General features: G+C 42.3%; 1 protein-coding gene across 2 annotated transcripts in view; it reads right to left on the reverse strand.

Annotated features, from left to right (window-relative positions):
- LOC308392363 (solute carrier family 66 member 2) overlaps nucleotides 1-19619 on the reverse strand; it is a 62020-nt gene that overhangs the window by 25702 nt on the left and 16699 nt on the right. For both annotated transcript variants that reach the window (XM_080875352.1, XM_080875353.1), the window contains exon 4: nucleotides 2157-2373. In XM_080875352.1, the coding sequence (XP_080731478.1) occupies nucleotides 2157-2373 (217 nt within the window). The remainder of the gene's footprint in view (nucleotides 1-2156; nucleotides 2374-19619) is intronic.

A 19619-nucleotide genomic window follows, 5' to 3' on the forward strand; every position in this document is an offset into this window, starting at 1 on the left:
CAATTCAATTCAATTTTATTTATACAGCACTAAATCACAACAACAGTCGCCTCAAGGTGCTTTATATTGTAAGGTAGACCCTACAATAATACATACAGAGAAGAACCCAACAATCATATGACCCCCTATGAGCAGCACTTTGGCAACAGTGGGAAGGAAAAACTCCCTTTTAACAGGAAGAAACCTCCGGCAGAACCAGGCTCAGGGAGGGGCGGGGCCATCTGCTGTGATTGGTTGGGGTGAGAGAAGGAAGACAGGATAGCAGACAATCAATCTGATTGGTTCTCACTGGCTCCACTTTGAGAGTCACCACCATCGCTAGGCAACATATCAAATACAGAAAGTAATTCATCACAAATCTCATTTCATTACTTTCCCATTTCTCCATAAAACGACTTGAACACATTGTCTCAAAATTACCATTTAACAATATAAACCTTTAAGCTACAGATACACACAACACAAATCCCTAATGACACACATATGATCTTTCTCTTAGTATTGAGGTATGAAGACAAAGTTGACACCAGAAACCAAAGATAAAAACCAGCGCAGCGAGAGTTTGATGTGATCATCACGGTGATTCTAGAAGCAGAGCCTGGAGCCTGAGAGCTCATGTTGAAGTTCAGGGTCTGGCTACTGAGCTGGGATCAGCAGACACTCAGTCTTGGCTAGCTTAGCATTAGCATGTTGTGTTAGCAGCATAACCCAGTTGTTTCTATCCGTGATGCGACTTCGTGCTCTCGTCCTTTCGTGCAATAAGAATCAAAGTGACGTCCCGGTACACGCTGTAGACTGTGACACTATTTTCAGCCTCTGGCACACAAACTGAAATCAACAAGTGCAAGTGGAACTGAGTATATATGTTAAACAGATCTTTGATCTTTCACTGAAACCTTTACTAATCAGAAGCTGTAGTGTGCAGCTCTGCAGATGTTGTAGGACACTAAGGACCAGATTTCATTAGTGGAGCAAATTAAGTGAGGTTGCAATCACAAAAATGCTCTGATGGGAGTAAAAAGTTCTGCAGATGATCTACTAACAATATGCTAATTTACAAAGACTCAGACAGTCCATTTAAATAATGCCAGCATTCTACCGAGAGCACCGCAAATTAGCAGATCCCCAAATCAGCAAGTTGAAGAGGGTGCAAGTAGCCCACTAACCAAAATAATGGAAAACATGGTAACTCAGATCAATGAGAGGCAGCTGAATGACAATAAGTTTTTGATAATCTTCCAGATCGTGGCAACAGTTCTCTGTACAAGCAGACACATTCTGCTATACATCGCGTATCAGGACTCTCCTTCTGCCTCAGCTCAGACAGTCGGTTTAGTTAAGATCTGCTCTGTTTTCATCCAAATACTAGTGTTCTTGAAGACTGGAAATATGTCGTGCACGGCTCTAAAAATGCAGGGTGAAGAGCTACAACGCACAGCCAGAGCTTGGGCACGATCCTCACACCTTTGAGTGATCCACCAGCGCTGATTACACACTTGTTTTTAAAAGCCTCTCATTCCAAGTAAATTTACACTCCTAAGCAGCAACTATCACAACCAAGTGGGACACAAAATAACACATGCTTCTTCTTTTTACCCTAAATTCAGGACAATTTTCACAAACTTGTGTGCTGCGAACCAAAATAAAGCACATTTGCATGATCTGATCTGAAACTCTTACAAAGCAAACACGATAAGTCCAACTACAAACAATACATCACAAACATGATGCTGGCATTAACCTTTTAAAGCCATGAGATAGTTTTGTGCTGACACATACTGTTAGTAAGCAGTTCACAGTCCTAAGACTAGTAGGGAAAAAAATTATTAATTTTTTAATTTGTAGGTTTTGAATTTTTCTGTTTGGCTTTGAATTGTTAAATAAAATAAATTAAAACAATTTTGTTATAATTATTGTCTTAAAAGAATTCAAACATTTAAAAAATGATTTCATTAGTGAAATTAAGATGCATGTGACTCTCCATTTTCTTTTCATGGAGACTTCAGTAGCTATAAATGACCTTATTAGCATAATGTGTTCATGAGAATATAAATCACTGCTGAGACTCCCTGACAGGAGTGAAGTCTGACTGTGCCTCTGTATGCCAGTGTGAGGGCAGTGAGCAGAGCTCTGTTTGACCTTGGAGCACACTGTACCTCATGCCTTTTGTGGAGCGATTATGGAAATTCTGCAGCAGCTGCGGGACGCCCAGCATGGCCTCGAACATCACGGCCAGCGAACCCAAAGTCTCCACAAACACCACAGAGTCCAGCAGCAGCAGGGTGATGACTGCACACACGACGGTGAAGCCGAAGCAGAAGAGGAGGTAGTCCTCAAAGGCGCTCCACTTCCAGAAGTAATGCAAGTTCAGGTCTATAATCGGGAGATAGAAACGCAGACAAACATTTACTGGTAATCGACGGTTTTTGGACTCTAGTCAAAAATGAAAGAAATGGTGACGAGAGCAGAACAGAGAAAATGAAAGATTCTGAAAAAGAGTCAGAAACAGAAAGCAGAGATGATGAAACAGAGATAAATGTAAGCGCGTGTGTGGCTGCTGAGGGGTAACGACATGCTTACGCTATGTGAGGATGGGAAAAGAGGAGTGATTGAGACAGGTGCAAAAAAGAAGGACCAATGAGCACATTTCATTACAGGATGCATAGAATTCTGCAAAGACGGCACTAAAATCACTGAGCACATGCATACGTGAATGTAACAAAGAAAAACGAGATTTTTAACATTTCTATGACTTTGTAATAAATTGAACTTTAGCGAGGCTGAGCTATACATTTACGTTTATTACCTTTAAACCTTTTCATTGACACAAGCGTATTTATCACGTGTGCCGTTACAATTCAGAGGAAAATTAAAAGACCACAGCGTTTGTTAGCTTGCAGAAACATTAAAGAAAAAGTGAGTCAGTGTGACTGTGAAGTAAAATTGAACACGAGAACAGCCACACTGTGGTCTAGCAGTTTCTGTCCTGCCATCTTCAGTAACAGCGGCGACTCCACGTGCTTCAGAAGGAAATCTTATGAGCGGGAACATTAGGCTCACTACAGCTGAATTCCCATCAACCATCAGTATTGTACCAGTGGACCATTATATGAGATGATGGACAATCTCTCATTGTGTATGTATGACCGTGGAAAACCGGCTGACATCAGCTAGAGGGGATTGATGACTAAATAAGAGCGCATTAGTTAGTGTAGAGACTGGAGCACGCCGTGTGCTGTGAAGCACCTGACCTCTCCACCTGAGGTAGATACTTTTCAGACGTCCAAGTACGCTCGCTTCATGAGCAAAAATAGGGGCGTGTAGGTGTGTAGATGTAGGTGATTTTAAGCTCACAAACTGACGTTTCTGTGTCAGCTGATGTTTTTTACTTGTATGGTTTGAATGATGCTTCTGTGCTCTATCCTGGTGTCTACTGTGATCTACTCGATGAACAGAAAACAGTCATTAAGAAGACGTCAGACACACAGATGTCTTCAAATTGCATTTTGGTTCAACCAAGACGGTAAAATACAGATACTGCATTCAAAATGACACAAACGAAAAAGAAGAATCTATTTCATTCCAAATTAATCAATTCATCTTTTAAGAATGAATTAATCCAGACTAAGACTTAAGGTGGAATTAACCATTTAGTTTGCTGTCAGCTAAACTAAAAATGAATCATTTCAATTCAGTTTCATTTGTATAAGCAAACATCCCAGCATTCACACTCCGACCCCAGACTATCAAATCAAATAAGAGAAAACAACGGAAGAAATCTGAGGAAGATCAACAGACATCAGTCCTGATTCCAGTTAAAATAATCGAAGTATAAGAATTAGAGACAGCAATGCTATAAGAAAAGAAATGATCGCAGACTCACAACATTCATTAGAAACTTATTAAAGGTATTAAACTGCATTTTCTTTACTTGTGTCAGATGAATAGATCAGACATGCTGAGAGTCAAACTTATTGTTACGATTCAAACACAGCAAGTTTCTGTTACTACTGTATATACATTTGACTCCACTTGTACTGCCTGATTAAGGACACAGTAAGAGTACAAATATCAGCTTATACATGTAGAAAAGTTATATGATAACTTTCTTCTGAAATATTAAACAACACAAGTCTATTAGTGGCTTTTATTTCTTCATAGTTTATTAAAAATCTCATCCTGACGTGTTTCCATCTCACATTCAGTGGAAACACTTCACACTGCGGTGGCTCATTTCAGACAAGCTGAACTGTTTTGTGGGGTTTTTGGCTGGACCATCACTACCTTCCTCACCAAGTTTCACACATGCCACATCTGCTGAATGTCCTCGTTCCAAAACGGAAATTCAGTGCACACTGCAGATGCATGAGTGGTCAGAATGGGACTTCCAGGAAATGAGCTAATGAGAACCAAAATACTGGAAGTTGGATTTTTATGTGTGGAATCGCAGAACTTTCTGATCGCATCCTGACGACGGTTTTGCACGACTCTTGCTTTTCTTGGCGGTGGTGACAAAGATACACGAGTCAATGTTTCTGTGTCACTCAGAGAGAAATGTTTCCAGCTCCTCCGTCTGAACAAGGACTTTTCCATTTCTAACCGTACACGCGATACATACGTGTGGTTGCGCAGAATAAGCGCGCACATGCATCAAACACCTGACTGGGACATTTTTGATTTCACTCTTGTACGCTGCATCTGCTGCGCTGTCTTGGGACACACAGAATGAGACGTGTTGCAACAAGTGCTGCATGTTTGCAGCAAACAGCAAATGTGATTAATGGCTTTATTAGAACATACTGCAGCAGACACATCACCCCCACACAGGGTTCGCAGCTTTCTTACACACATGCGACAGGACAAATATCGCCTCTCTGGACAGACTTGTGTCGTTCATCACAAACTATGAGATGAACAGAAATTAGAAAGCTTTTAACAAAGCAGATCGTTATAATTAACACCATTAAATCTGTCAATAATATCTTTAAGAACGCCAGCGGGCTCATTTCCCTGTTAGCTTTAACTAAGCTGAAACCCCCAACGTAAGACTAAAATATCTCTTTCCTCCGTAACTGGACCGTGAAATAAATAAATCAAGTTGAGAGGGGAGAAGTAAACAGTCCATCCGCTCCTAAAGAAGACTAATCTAATATAACAATATAATAATATAATAATAGCGTATGTGCTGGTTTTGGACCTTATTGTTGTGTCTGATTTTCATCTGAAGGACTTCTCTAAACCGGCTGAATATCCTCAATGTGCTTGGCTCCAAGGTTATTATCGTTAACGAAAACTAACAAAATAACAAAAACTAGAAGTGAAAAAACATTTTCGTTAACGGAAATAAAAATAAAAACAAAAAAAGGAAAACTAACTAAAACTGTAATGAGTGTTCACAAAACTAACTAAAATTAACTGAATTTATAGCAAAAATGTGTTTAGTTTCATTGATGTGTGCGTGTCCTACAATAGTCAAGGGTGAAAATGAAGTTTAGTTTCCAGATTTTTCTTGCTGTCTCATTATGCCAGCAGGTGGCAGCACGTTAGTCGAGTCGTCTGTGTTGCTGCTCCGTCCACGCGCAGAATCATGTCAGGAAAAGTCGGGAGAAAGCGCCAGAGTCCAATTTGGGATTACTTTGAATATGACTGTGTTTTGGATGAAGCAAGTGTCTTGTAGTGGAAAGAGACAAATTATGAGGGACATTTCTAAAGGGAAAAAAATCCCACAAACCTTAAAGTGCACTTGAAAAGCTCACACAAGAAGGCTAACCTAGCTTACCTTGAGAAGGGAGCACACTCAACCCTCATCCCCAGAAACAGACGCTAACCCCAGACAAGGCAGCGTGATGCATCCCGAGACAACAGGACGGGGACATCTACATAACTGTGAGTCAATTGCCTTCAAAAAGTATCAATTCACTTGAACCAAAATTACGAACACCCGGTGCTGCAAGAGCTAATAGTCTCATTGGGGCCAAGATATACATTTTATAGTTGCCTGGTATCAATGGTTGTTCATCTGGCTTTATTTATTTATTTATGTATTTATTTATTTATTTAAAGAACCCATAGGTGGGAATGTGAGTTGTCTGTCTCTGCGTGATATGATGAAACTGGGATTTTGTTGCACTTAATTATTGCAAACACGACTAAAACTATAACTGAAACTAATCAAAACTAAACTGAAACTAAGGATTTTCAAAAAAATTAAAACTAAACTAAACTAGCAAACAATCGGTAAAAACTAATCAAAACTGATATAAAATTGAAAATCTGAAGTCAAAACTAAATAAAAATAAAAACTAATGAAAATTGCAAAACTATTAAAACCCTGCTTGGCTCTCACAAAACTCTGTCAACCTGAAAATAAACCAACTTGATAAAGTTGGGCATCATGCTGAAAACCACGGGTAAGACATAAATTAGACCTGCAGGTTAAATCTGCCGTCACAGACTTCAGGTCAAGGTCAACGTAAACTGTTCCTTTCTTCAATCACTGACTGAGTGACTCAGATTTCTATTACGCTCAACGTGAACTATCTGCGGTATGGGCTAGAAGAAGCTGGAGTGACTGAAGAACAGTCTTCAGTCACTCCAGCTTCCCCCTCACCTGAAAAACCTCCTTTACTCTCAGATTAGTCCCAGCTTCAAGCTTATCTTTTGTTTACAATATTAAAGACCCCTGTCGACTGGCAAATAGCGTCTTAATTGTTTTAACTGGGTTAATTTGTTGTTTTAATTACTTCTTAATAGCTTAATTTCTTTGGGCTGTTGTCTGATTTTGTGCAGCCCCTCAGACAGCATTTGTTGTGTTTCATGCTCCGCACGAATAAACAGACCTGACTTGAGCTACTGCAGCCACCGGCGCTTGGCAGAGGGAGGGAAGTGCCAGGAGAGGTTGGCCTTTATCACAAAATTAAAAGCTGCTTCATTTCCTTAAGAATGAGGCCGAGGTGGTGAAGTATCGAGGCGCTGCACCAATGAGAGTAGTGAAAATCAGTGTCACCTCTCTGTGTAGCACTCCTTTCTGAGCCTCTCACATGTTACATTTTCAATTTTTGAGCTCAGCTTAACCTTCCTTCTGCTTATCTGCAGCACACACGCCAAGATGCCAAAAAATGTTCTTCTCTTGTTCTCTTCCTGAGAGCTGCAATCTATTTTCATACATTAAGCAACACGCCGACTTCCCCTTCTTTATCCCTGCACCCCCCTCTCTCTTTTGTAAAGCCTTTAAAAAGTACAACCAAAAGAGAAGACGACGTCTTTTATGGAGTCGCTTCTATTATCCTCCTGCACCGTTCTCTGACCACTTCACCTTTTCTCTCACGATATTGGAATCCTTTCGTCGGGAAGGGCAAGTGACCACCTTTCTCAAAGAGCTCCCTCCTTGTCTGGTGGGCCTGAAGACCAGAGGCGCACTTCAAAGACCCCAGAGACTCCGAAGTGCCAGGAGGTGAGGAAGCACTCTTCCTTGACACAGAGTCTTTGTTTACACAAAGGTCATTGGAGATAAGACAATTTAATGAGTAAAAGACATGTCGATACCTGCGTGTGACGTTATTCTGGGAGGAAGTGTCTCGGCAGGAGGAGCTACAGCGTACAACTCCAGACATTATTTCAATGGCTGTTTGATGCAGGCTGCACAGAGGCTGGAAAAGATGATTAGAGATGGAAGCATATATATAACTGGAGAAGGTGCCTGAGTCAAAGAGTAGTCCTGAGATATACAGCAGAGAAGCTAAACTAATTTCCCATCAGGCTTAGCAGAGAGAGAGAGCAGCGTGGAACCAAGAGCAGAGACAGAGATGGGAATTGACACTGACAGCTAGAGAGCTTTGAGATGTGCCGACTCAGCACTGTCAGTCTGCGTGTACAACGACTTAGCTCTGTGGAGTCTGCTCTGTGTATTTTAAGATGTGTGAAAGTTGCTGTTTGACATCTCTTGTAGGCTGTCTCGTTCACCGCTCGGCTCGCTGGCCTAATCTGCGGATGGATGGGACTTCTTGTTGTGTTGGATGGAGTGGACTTTTGAGATCGCTGTAATGGGTAATAATGGATTGGATTTATACAGCGCTTTTCAAGGCACCCAAAGCGCTTTACAATTCCACTATCCACTAATTCACTCTCACATTCACACACTGGTGGAGGCAGCTAAGGTTGTAGCCACAGCTGACTGACAGAAGCGAGGCTGCCATATCGCGCCATCGGCCCCTCTGGTCATCACCAGTAGGTGGTAGGGTAAAGTGTCAGGGACACAACGACCAGGACAGAGAGCCCGGGGATCGAACCGGCGACCTTCCGGTGCGCTTCCCAACCCGCTGAGCCACGGTCGCCCGGGTAAAGACGGTTTAGATAACGCAGGCAATGCGAGCAACTAACTTCCTCACCGTATTCTAATCCAATCCAGGAGCTGTGGTCGGCGGTCGTGTCAGAATCCGCGAACTGAGCCGCAGTTTGGTTTTGTCTCCTCAACACAGCTCCACAGAATACTGACAGCACGAGGAACAGACACGCCTCCTTCATAGGTTTTAATGGGGACGCTGCAGGAGCTCTGCAATCATTTGGATGGGCAGAAATACCACATAAAGGGGGGTGGGATGGGGGGGGGGGGGGGGGGGGGGTCTTGTTTTCCCAGCTTGGTTCACTAACTGAACAGGACTGAGAGAAGACAGACAGGAAAGGGTCCACTGCTCTGCAAGCTCTCTGAATAATGCAAATGTCCACTCATTAGGATATAGTGAGAATGTAAAACACACTGGGCCTCTCCCTTTCTCTCTCTCTCTCACACACACACACACACACACACACACACACACACACACACACACACACACACACATACACACACTGCTTGTGCCTATGCTACGACAACTTTTCTCCGTGCCCCTGGTACACCGCTCAGAAACACTTTGCCACACACACACACACACACACACACACACACACACACACACACACACACACACACACACACACAAATCTACAAACATAAATAAATAAATAAATAAATAAATAAATAAATAAACTGCCTTCCCGGCAGATTAATGTCTTGAACTAGTTTAGATTTTGCTCGCGATGGATGAACACACAGCCTGTGGTCAAACTTTTACTATATTTGAGTCGAGTCATGCTGACTGAGATGAAGATCACAGATTATAAAATCTATTTAAAATTCATTTTCACTTGAGCACAGAACAATTCAGTCAAAAAAAGTAATAAAAAGCAGAATATAAAAAGGAAGCAGCGATCACCATTATTTGAAATGACTCTAGATATTACCAGTAATGTTTCATATGGACCCTCATCCACATCAACAGCTTCATTTCACCGTCCTTTTTTAACACACTTGAAACTCTTCTTAGTGAAGAACAATTCTGAGATGCAACAGTACAGAAGAGCGGGCAACTGGACGCTCTGAAGTAGCTATGCATTACAAGAGTTATCTGTGGTAATAAAAGGGGCTATTTCTGTGAAATATGAGGTGATTTTCTGAAGAACGTTACCATCCGTGCTCAGTCGTTCAAGACAGAAAACATTCGACCCTTTAGGATGGCTCCTTAATTGACGTTTCCAGTTGCCAGGAAAGCTCCAAGTAAACATGTTTTTGTTCCGAGTATGTGGGACACGTAAAAAATATAATAAACAACGAAACAGCGTAAGTTGTGAAAATGCCATTTAGGTCGTTTTCAGCATGATTACTTAACAGACTGCTTCAGGCTGGTCCTTTAAAGGAAAAGAGGTTAAATCTCATCATCGTACATCACCGAGGGAATTCTCAATGTCCACTGCAATTAATGCAATCTTTTTAATTTCCATTAGCTTCTGTCTGTTTGCGCGATACCTTAACAATGTTTTGTTTTAATTTCAATTTGTGTTCTGTTGCAGCATCTTTTCAATTTTCATTTTAATACAGTTTTCTATTTGTTGCTTCAGTGCCCAATTTACTGTAAGTATGTCTTCTATTTTAATCTTTTATGTCCAGCACATTAATAAAATAACTTGTTCTATAATCCCACGGAGCACAGCGGTAAAGTCTCTCATCCCCGCATGGCCACATCTGGCAAAGCTAAAAAGCCTGCGTGCATCTTTTTATAAATATCTACTCACAGAAAGAACACAAATTTGCATAATGTTCTGTGTATCATCAAAGTCATTCATGCAAAAACATCCAAGTAATGCATTCAGCAGTCGATAGTTCTCAGTGGCTTGCCTGAATGCCTAAGGCTAAGGCATTGTGAGCCTTTTAACAGAGGCTTTATGAAGGAAAACGTTTTTAAAAAGGTGCCGTAAGCTGAAAGGCTGCAAGGTAAGAGAGTCACTTGGGTTCACACTTTTGAATCTCTCCAATTCTCTGGGTTTAGAGCGTCATCTGGCACTCTTACTTGAAACTGAGATTACTTGGCTGGAAAAGCAATCAGTCAAGGGAAAGCCATAAGATGGCTAATGATAGCCAATCAAATCTATGGGCTGGAATATCAATGCCCCCGAGCTGTCGTCAAAATGTGAACACTGGCATTAAGCAACTGGTTTCAGAAAATTGAATCTCTTCCCTCATGGAAATCGTCATAGTGGAATATCTAAACCGAGTGGAACAAACAGCCGATTCTTCCTGAAATAAAGCAACATAAGGACAACAGCTGACTTACCACATGTGAGTCCGCGTCTCTACCTCTGTGTTAGGTGAGGGTGCTGCCTTAAGCATGCAGGATACAAAATATACCCACCAACAATCAGTGAACACCCCACACTGTGACGTGGTGCATTCTCAAATCAGGCATCACTAGACCTGGAAGGATAAAGAGCTCTTAACGTCTGATGGGATGTGTTGGACTTTTCAGTTTCCAAATCAACCACCAAACAGCTGTTCCTGTGTGTGCAAAAGATAATACAACAAGTTGTACTCCGGGGGTGAAGGGTCAAAGGGCAAAGGTCAGACTTTTTCTTTGTACAACAGAGATTAGCAATGCTAATGTTAGCAGCCAGTGCAACAAAGGGCAAACAGCCGACGCAGCAAGAGCTGATTCTGTCGCCTTAACAGCACACTCAGGAGGTATTACATGAAAGATTATGATGTGATACAACGGGAGACTTAATAAAATGATTTCCTAAAAATGAATAAACAGTGAGTGCAATACACCGCGACGTTACTATTACCATTTAAATGAGTTATTCAGCTTTACAGTCCTTTTGGCTACTACAAGAGAAAGACACATTCTGAAACATACTTAAGAAAATAAGGAGCTGAAAGTCTTTTCTTTGTGGTTTTTAGCAAACAGTCATTTGTCAACAGCATTTTTGCTGCAGTAGCACTTTTTTGAAGGTGGGAGGCTTTGACCTTCCTGTGATCCATGACTGATTTCTCCACTAGTGATTGTTTTTACACCCCGTGTGTGTGTGTGTGTGTGTGTGTGTGTGTGTGTGTGCGTGCGTGCGTGCGTGCGTGTGTGTGTGTGTGTGTGCGCGCGTGTGCGTGTGTGAGTGAGTGCGTGTGAGAGTGAGAGAGAGTGTTGTACATCTGTGAGGGTGTGTGGGTACCAGATTGTGTGTGTGTGTTATGTCAGTGAAGACCTCCATCTATCAGTCCAGGTAGATGCTAACTGAAGATGAAGGCGTGTGTGTGTGTGTGTGTGTGTGTGTGTGTGTGTGTGTGTGTGTGTGTGTGTGTGTGTGTGTGTGTGTGTGTGTGTGCATGTGTGTGTGTGTGTGTGTGTGTGTGTGTGTGTGTGTGTGTGCATGTGTTCTCTTTAACCTTTGACTGAGATGAGGACTAACTAACGAGCTGTATTAGCATTAATAACTCACAGCAACATAGAAGAGTAATTGTAAGAGCTTCATATCACAGCATGTGCTCCTTCACTACTTATGCAAAGAGTCGCTTCGACCTGCAACTTCTATTTCAGCTTCAGGGCCGCTCACAGTTTTAACGTACTTTCAAACTCTCACATCCTCGCCACAATCCAGTTTACTTTTCATTCTTACACTAGTTCCTTTGTCAGTCTCCCTCCCTGAAAGTCGGCGGACGGCTTCCACCTGCAGCTGTGAGATAAACAAGAGTGAGTCAGTCAGCTGTGCATGCTGTGCTCAAAAACGATGACCCGTCTGCACAGGCCACCACAGTCAGGCTCTCGCAAGACTCAGTGCAATCTTTGTGTTTGTGCGATTATTTCATTGTATTCAGTTCAACATAACGAGCCTTAGAACAATAAGTACGAGTACATTTAAAATGAAATGAAACAAAATTATATACAGTCGGCTCGGATAAAGTGAGATATCCTTGATATCTCACTTTATCCGATAGAAGCAGTACAACACAGCTAAACTGTGCAACCAACCTCAAGTCACAAGGAGCACTTGGCACATGTTTCCATGACTCTTATCCTCCCTCAGTCCTTCTGTGTTTCTCTTACACTGTAAAATCCGTTAAGCAGAGAAAATCAAAATTTAAAAGCTTTTTTTGCTGCCACTGTCCTTCATTTGCCCCAACAGCAGCTGCATAATCCTCTATCTTACCTTGCATGCCCGTTCAATCCGTAAATGTCTTCAACCTTTTTGAAATTCCCAAATTTGGGTAAGTCTGAAGGTAGTTTGGCCTCAAGACACTTCAGCAAGTTCTTTTTTAAGTTGTTTTTTTGCTTAGAATTTGCTGTCTGCAGCAAAATGAAAGCAGAACATTGGTTCAAATTAAGTGCTGTTGTTCTTGTGTTTCACATGTTTTTCAGATACAGGCTGAGTGAGCAGCTGTGCTTTGTTACTGATGCCAGTTGATAAGCCGTCACCCTCTAATCCCAAACACCGAAGCCCGTTTCTAACACACTGACATAAAAGACAAGAAGTCCTCAGTTTCTCCAAAGTAGTCATTTTTTATTCATTCTTTTCTTCTCAGAAACTTTAAAGATAATAACAGACGGATCGGAGTCTGTTTTCAGCAGGAGCAACTTCAGGTGATTCAGATGAAGCAAAACATCCGTGGCCTCGCTTCTACTTTTTTGCAGACTGGCACTTTCAGCCAGTGTTGGCAGCTCATGCTGTCAGAGTAGCACGAGCCTGAGCTGTGAGGACTTGTTTGATACGTCAGAGCACAGAGCTGACGCTGAGCTGCAAAGTCCAGCAAAGTTGACTGTGCTAATGTCCCTTCATGCACCAGGATAAGTATAATAATAGGATAATAGGATAGGATAATAATAACAATGTTTCTGTTGCTCTCGCTGCACTCAGCACATTGCATGAGAAACACATCTGTGAGTCTATGATTGTGTGATGTTCACATACACCTGCTCCCAGACAGAGTCGGCCGTGTAACGTCAGCTTTGTAGCTTACGATAAAAAACAGTTCCTAATGCTGATGTTTGACAGGAATTCATTTGGACCAGACACGCCGATGGGCTTATATGGTGAAGATTTTAGAGTTATGATACCTGTCTCAAACAGTACTACACAATTATTACTATTAATATATCTTCTATCACAGCGGTCCCCAACCCCCTGGCGACGGCCCGGTACCGGTCCGTGAGTCGTTTGGCGCCGGGCCGCGAGACTTGAGGCTCGGGTGTGACATTTATGGTTTTCAGGGTCTTTTCCTGTGTTGTAATTGTGTGTCTCATTTTGAAAGAAATGTTTACACATGACCATAGCGACCAGAGAGCATTATGGGGCAGAGCGGAGGATGTTACTCAGTGTTGTAGGCGCATTTCAGGAGGACGCTGCTAATAAAGTTACACAGTGAATTCATGTTTATTATTATATTTACAAAATACCACATTTTTTGTCTTGGTCGGATCATTTTATTTTGTTGTATTTATCCGCAACACCTTAAAGGCCGGTCCGTGAAAATACTGCCTGGCATCAAACCGGTCCGTGGCTGGGGACAGGCGGGGGACCGCTGAGCTATCAGTTAAAATATTCAGGAGCTGCATTTTAGCAAATTATGTGGCATTTAGTAAGCGTCTGCCCTCTTTACCCATTTCTGTCATTACACGTTACACCAAATATCTCTGCTTAAAAACTCTTCAGATTAAGGCAAAGCTATTAGACATTTTGAAGTGGATGTAGGCAGACAACAACATCCAAATGTCCTGGATCACTCAGGCTCCTTCCATTAGCTCCACAGCTCTAAAGCAGCTCCGTTCTGTGTCCACACAGCAGATTCAAAAGGGCTGTGAAAGACTGAACAGTTGGAATTGTCCAGGATGGAGAGTGTCTGATGGATGACAACCAGCATTGAGGCCGAAGCACTGAAATGCTGTGACCTTGGTGCTGAGGATGAAGGAGTGGAGTGAACAGAAGCGAGGAGGTGTGGTGTCAGCGGAGCACTCTACCCACTCTAATCCACACTGCGAGAGCATGACAGACACAGAGAAGCATGAGATCAAATTAACTACACTTTGGCTCTGTTGTTCTCTCGTCCTGTCTTGACGGTCTCTCGCAGACACACAAACACACACATGATGTGCATGCACATACACGGTGCACACATATGTAGAACACAACCTGTTTCCTCTTTTCTCTCCCAACTTTCCGCTTAATGCAGATTCACTCACACACAGACGCTCTAATGCAGTCAAAGCTAAGCGTGTGTGTGAAGGTGATCTGTTCTGATAATAATCAGCTGTTGACCAGATGGAAGAATCAGGAGGTCCAGATAAGGAAAAAGGTACACACTGTTTATTAAAGCTTTACTTCGGCAGATACATTATCAATGGGAGGCTTTCTTTCTGTTCAGATAAGCAGGTGTTAATCAAAGATAAGCAGCAGTACTGTTCTTTGCTGCAGACCACTGGGTGTGACAAAAGCTCTCTTGACCAAACAACATGACCTTCATGGCAGAGATGTGCTACGTGGGCCGTGTCTGTGTATTAGTCTAAGGGTTATGTTGGAAGAAGACCTCTTAATGCTTTAATGCTGTGCTTTATTAATATGTGCAGATTCCTGGAGGGGAATAAAGCCTTAAGTGAACATATGATATACACAGACCAGCATTACAGGGCAAAGACTTCACAGCACTTGCAAAAATAGAATGTATTGACATTACAACATTATGTAATGTCATGTAATGTTAAGCAACAGAATTAGGAGCGTTCATAAACCACGTTCAACCCTCCCACATGTCTAAAAACTCTGTTCACATTAAATAACTGGACTTTCCTTTGAAATACTGGAAAATATCAGACATGCAGCTACACAAAAGCATTAAGGCTGCAGGACGACTTTTAGCTGATCTATGCAAATCTGTACCAATGACGCATGTAAACATGTTGGGATTCACATGCCTGCAAACTCAGGAAGCTGATACAGCGTGGTTAACGCCGTAGATGTTTGAACAGCCCTGCACATTCCCCGCTCGGTCACAGAGCTAGGAGTGAGGTCGTGCACGCCGTGACTGCGTGGATCACATGACATAAGCAACAGCGGCGAGAGCTCCATCTACGTCACCGCCGCGACCCCCCTGCAGCAGGAACACAGACCTGATGCATGAAAATGTAATCAGGCATGTTTTGCAATAGGCTGACAAATGCAGCGTTATATTTGTACAGCTGCACTTTTGTCAGAAGTACTTGAAGCGTGCAGATGGAGAATGCAATAAAAATGTTATCATTTTATAAATGAATCCAAATGCTCTCACAGCTCGTACAAAGATGTAAAGGAATAAGAAGAATCGTACCTGACAGTGTGATCTTCTGCCAGATGTGCATTCATGTTCAAAAGCAAAGAAATTAAAAAAAAAATGTTTCCGTAGATCCAGACAACAAAGACAACAAAGACAACAATAACAACGACGTGCGTCGACTGGAAGTGATACACGAGTTGGCAACTTTAGCGAGATACACAGGACGTCTGTATCCACAGTGTTACACACACACACACACACACCTACACACACACACACACACACACAGGTATAATTATCACATTACTCAGTCAGAGAGCACAATTACAAGCACAGCAGCAACATTAAGTCATTATTTCGCTGAGAAACATTGTTCAAAGTTAGCGCCCACAGCAATTTAATGAGCGTTTATCAGCAGCTCTTGATACCAGGTGTCCACAGAGCAGATGTTCTGCTACTGCAGCAAACAACAGCAGATATGCCAAGTACATAACAAATACACACTTATAAGCATGAAATTGTGTTATGTTCTTGTGTTTGCAGCCCTGATGTTGTCAATCAGAGGGAGGTTATCTGCTTCAGCTGGCTTTTTTAACATTTCTACACAGCGGAGAAAAACATGGGCGACTACTGACTGCCAAAGGCTAATAAGCTGAATCTGGGCTTATCTTTAGGTGCAAACATAGCGCTTCATACGAACCCTAAAGGACCTCAGCCGACGGCGAAAAGATTTCCGCAAAAAAATCTTCTCAAAAGTCATCACTCAACACTCTGTCAGACACTGATCTAAATAACAGGCGACGTGCATCGGTGCTCGTTGTCATACCGGTACGGACAGAAGCCTGAGCAGCAGCAGCCTGAGCAGCAGCAGCCGGGCAGTTGCTGCGAGATTGCATCAGTGTCCACTTGTTTCAACAGAGTAGATGAATGAAGAAAGATTTATAGGGTTGGAGAGATGAGCAGGAAGTAAGCCTATAGGCTTCTGGGACCAGCTCATAGGCCAGCAGGATAGCCCTTTTCAGCTTGTCATAGTCCAAGCTGTCCTCAGCTGACAACGAGGAACAAACTTCTTGAGCCTTACCCGCCAGCTTACATTGGAGCAAAATGGCCCATGAATCCCGTGGCCAGTGCAAGGCCGTGGCTATTCGTTCAAACGACTCGAAGTAGCTGTCGACCTCAGTGTCACGGAACATCGGAACCAGACGACTGTTTTTCCCTACGTCAAACGGGGTGTCCGCCTGACGAATGGAGGCGGTCGGAGGAAGGGAAACCTGCCGGAGTTCCAGCTGTCGCAACCTCACAGCTGTCTCTGCCTCCACCTCCACCTTCATCAGCTCAACCTCCCTAGCCCTAGCCAGTTCCGCGTCCAAACGCCTAAGCTCTAGCTCCCTTTTCAGCTGGAACTCTCTCTCACGCTGCTCCTTGAAAACTCTGATAAGGTTCTTTATCACTCCATGTCAAAAGGCTCACTATGATGGGAATCCTCCCGTGTGCTGGCGAAACTGTGGATACCAAGGAGCCCATCACACCCATATTATGTGGGACTGTCCTGTGCTACGGACTTACTGGAAAGACATTCATGGTATATTACAAGGCATTTTTAACTGTACATTCCCTCAGGATATGAAGACAATTTTTTTTGGCTGTATACCGCAGAACTGGTCCAAAAATGACATATGTCTGTTAAGAGCTTTATTGGTTGCAAGTAAGAAATGTATAACAAAGAAATGGTCCTCGCAAGACATACCGACCTTGTCATTATGGTGGGAAATTACGTTAGAGATATATAGGATGGAGGAAGTAACAGCTCATGTTAATGACAGGATGGCCTGGTTCCATCTGTGCTGGGATAAGTGGGTCCAATACGTTAATACCTATAAACCGAATTTTCTCTTTAAAGCTTGAAACCACCAATTTAGTTAATTGTTTACTCCCGACAGAGCTTTCTCCTTTTATTTTATATATATATAATTTTTTTTCCTTTTTTTTTTTCTTTCTCTTTCTCTCTATCTGTCTTTCTTTCTTCTCGTTTTGTTTCGTTTTTCTCTTGTAAACTGTGTTAATTAATGCCTGTAATCATCTTTATGAGGTAATATTGTAGAAATAAAGAATATAAAAAAATAAAAATAAAAAGTTCGTGCAAATAATGCAAAAAAGGATGTCGGGGAAAACAGACAGACGACTTACTGTAGAGAGAATATTTTACTTTTTCTGAGGAATCTCAGCTGATGATTGAATGTGTCGCCTGCTTACGACAGAGCGACTCTGACGTTAACTGCAGAGCCAAGTTACATATCCAAACATTCAAACAGCATTTTGGTTTCCAGACTCAAAACTTCTTTTTCTCCTAAATCTAAGAGAAGAAAATCAATCGTCTAAAAGCGGAACGGAAAACTCAATAACAGCACGGCGTAAAGTTCACAGCGTGAACTCGAAAAGATTTAAATCATGGCCGCACTGCACTTTGTGCCATGTGTTAAATGACTCGCGCGACATTCAAATAATAATTAAACATTGCCAATCGCTGCCTTATTAAGCATCAGTGTGTACTAACACTGTCTGTGCTTCCATCGCTTCTGATAAACCGGAGCTGTTTGTGGAGTGCCTGCTTTCAGAAAACTGTGGAAGCAGCAAGAGATTAAAAATTACTCATCCAAACAAGAACGAGCATAAACAAACAATAATGACACTCGCATCACCTGGTTGTCTGTTTTTGTCTCTGTGATATCCTGTTTCCTCAGTGGCATTGCAGTTTGTCTATCTTTCTATCACTGTCTTATGATATTAGTGGTGTGTGTGTGTGTGTGTGTGTGTGTGTGTGTGTGTGTGTGTGTGTGTGTGTGTGTGTGTGTGTGTGTGTGTGTGTGTTTGTTTCAGGGCAGTCCTCCAGGCACCGATGTTCTCAGGAAGCGCTGTGTGACATGCTGGAGACGAGTCTAGCATCTCGTAGATGGCAGAGTGCCCAGGGCGCAGCATCACCTCTCCAATTAGGACAGCAGGAAAGCTCCCTGCTACATCATCTACTACACACCACTGGAAGTTCCTGCTCCTGTGCAAAAATTATTATCTCTAAATTGTTGTAGAGTTAACACTGAAAACTTTGGCAGATTTGACTTTGTGGCAAGTTTGAGGTGGAGCTCAAACTGTTGTGACTCGTGTGGTTGACACGAGGACTACGCGTTAAATCGTGTCACAAACTTCAAAAACAGGCTAGAAATGACATATTTGGCCAAATATCCACATAAATGTGGATACTGATAAGGAAGAGTGAATATTCTCAGGACAAAACCCTCCTCACATGGAGACCACCGAACACTTTGTTCAAAACGACTCCATGTCCAGACATTTGCGTCCTCACACCCACAGTGGAATGTCAAAAAAAGTTCAGGGCTACAGTAAAAGCAGGTTCGGTCTTAGTGAGAGGCAGAAAGTTTTCTAATGAGAGAGCCTGAGGGCTTTTAAAATTTGACTCATATTCCCTCTGATCACGCCTGATCAGAGCGCAAAACCTGAGCGGTGAGAGCGCGAAGGAGGAACGGCTGAGGCCAACTGCATTTCAGCACAACTGGATGAGGAAATAATGAGCTTAAACCTCACAGCAATCAGTGTTTATTACGCAGCATCATTGTCTTTGGGAAGCAAATGACTAAAACACTAATACGGACCCACGAAGAACTGTGAGGTGTTTGTAGCAGCAGCATAGAAGGAATTCTTAGAGGTGCCAGCTGTCCATGATCAGCATTTTTAATGTACAGCGCTATGAAGACGCATTTCCCCCGTCATACGTTTTTGGGCGTATTTGCCACAATTACATGTTTCAGACCATCAAACAAATATCGTTCAACTAAAGACAAAAAATGAAGTTTTTAAATGACGATTTCACTGCTGCCTGACCAGTGTGCAAAAGTCATTTCCTCCCTTTTAAAATCATGAATTAACTGTTATTATAAAACTGAGTTCCAATTGGCTGGATCTGATTACTGTTAGACATGATGAATCAAGACATTACGTGTCT

Source organism: Rhamphochromis sp. 'chilingali' (genome assembly GCF_963969265.1).
Source record: "Rhamphochromis sp. 'chilingali' genome assembly, chromosome: 2".
NCBI classification, from domain to species: Eukaryota; Metazoa; Chordata; class Actinopteri; order Cichliformes; family Cichlidae; genus Rhamphochromis; species Rhamphochromis sp. 'chilingali'.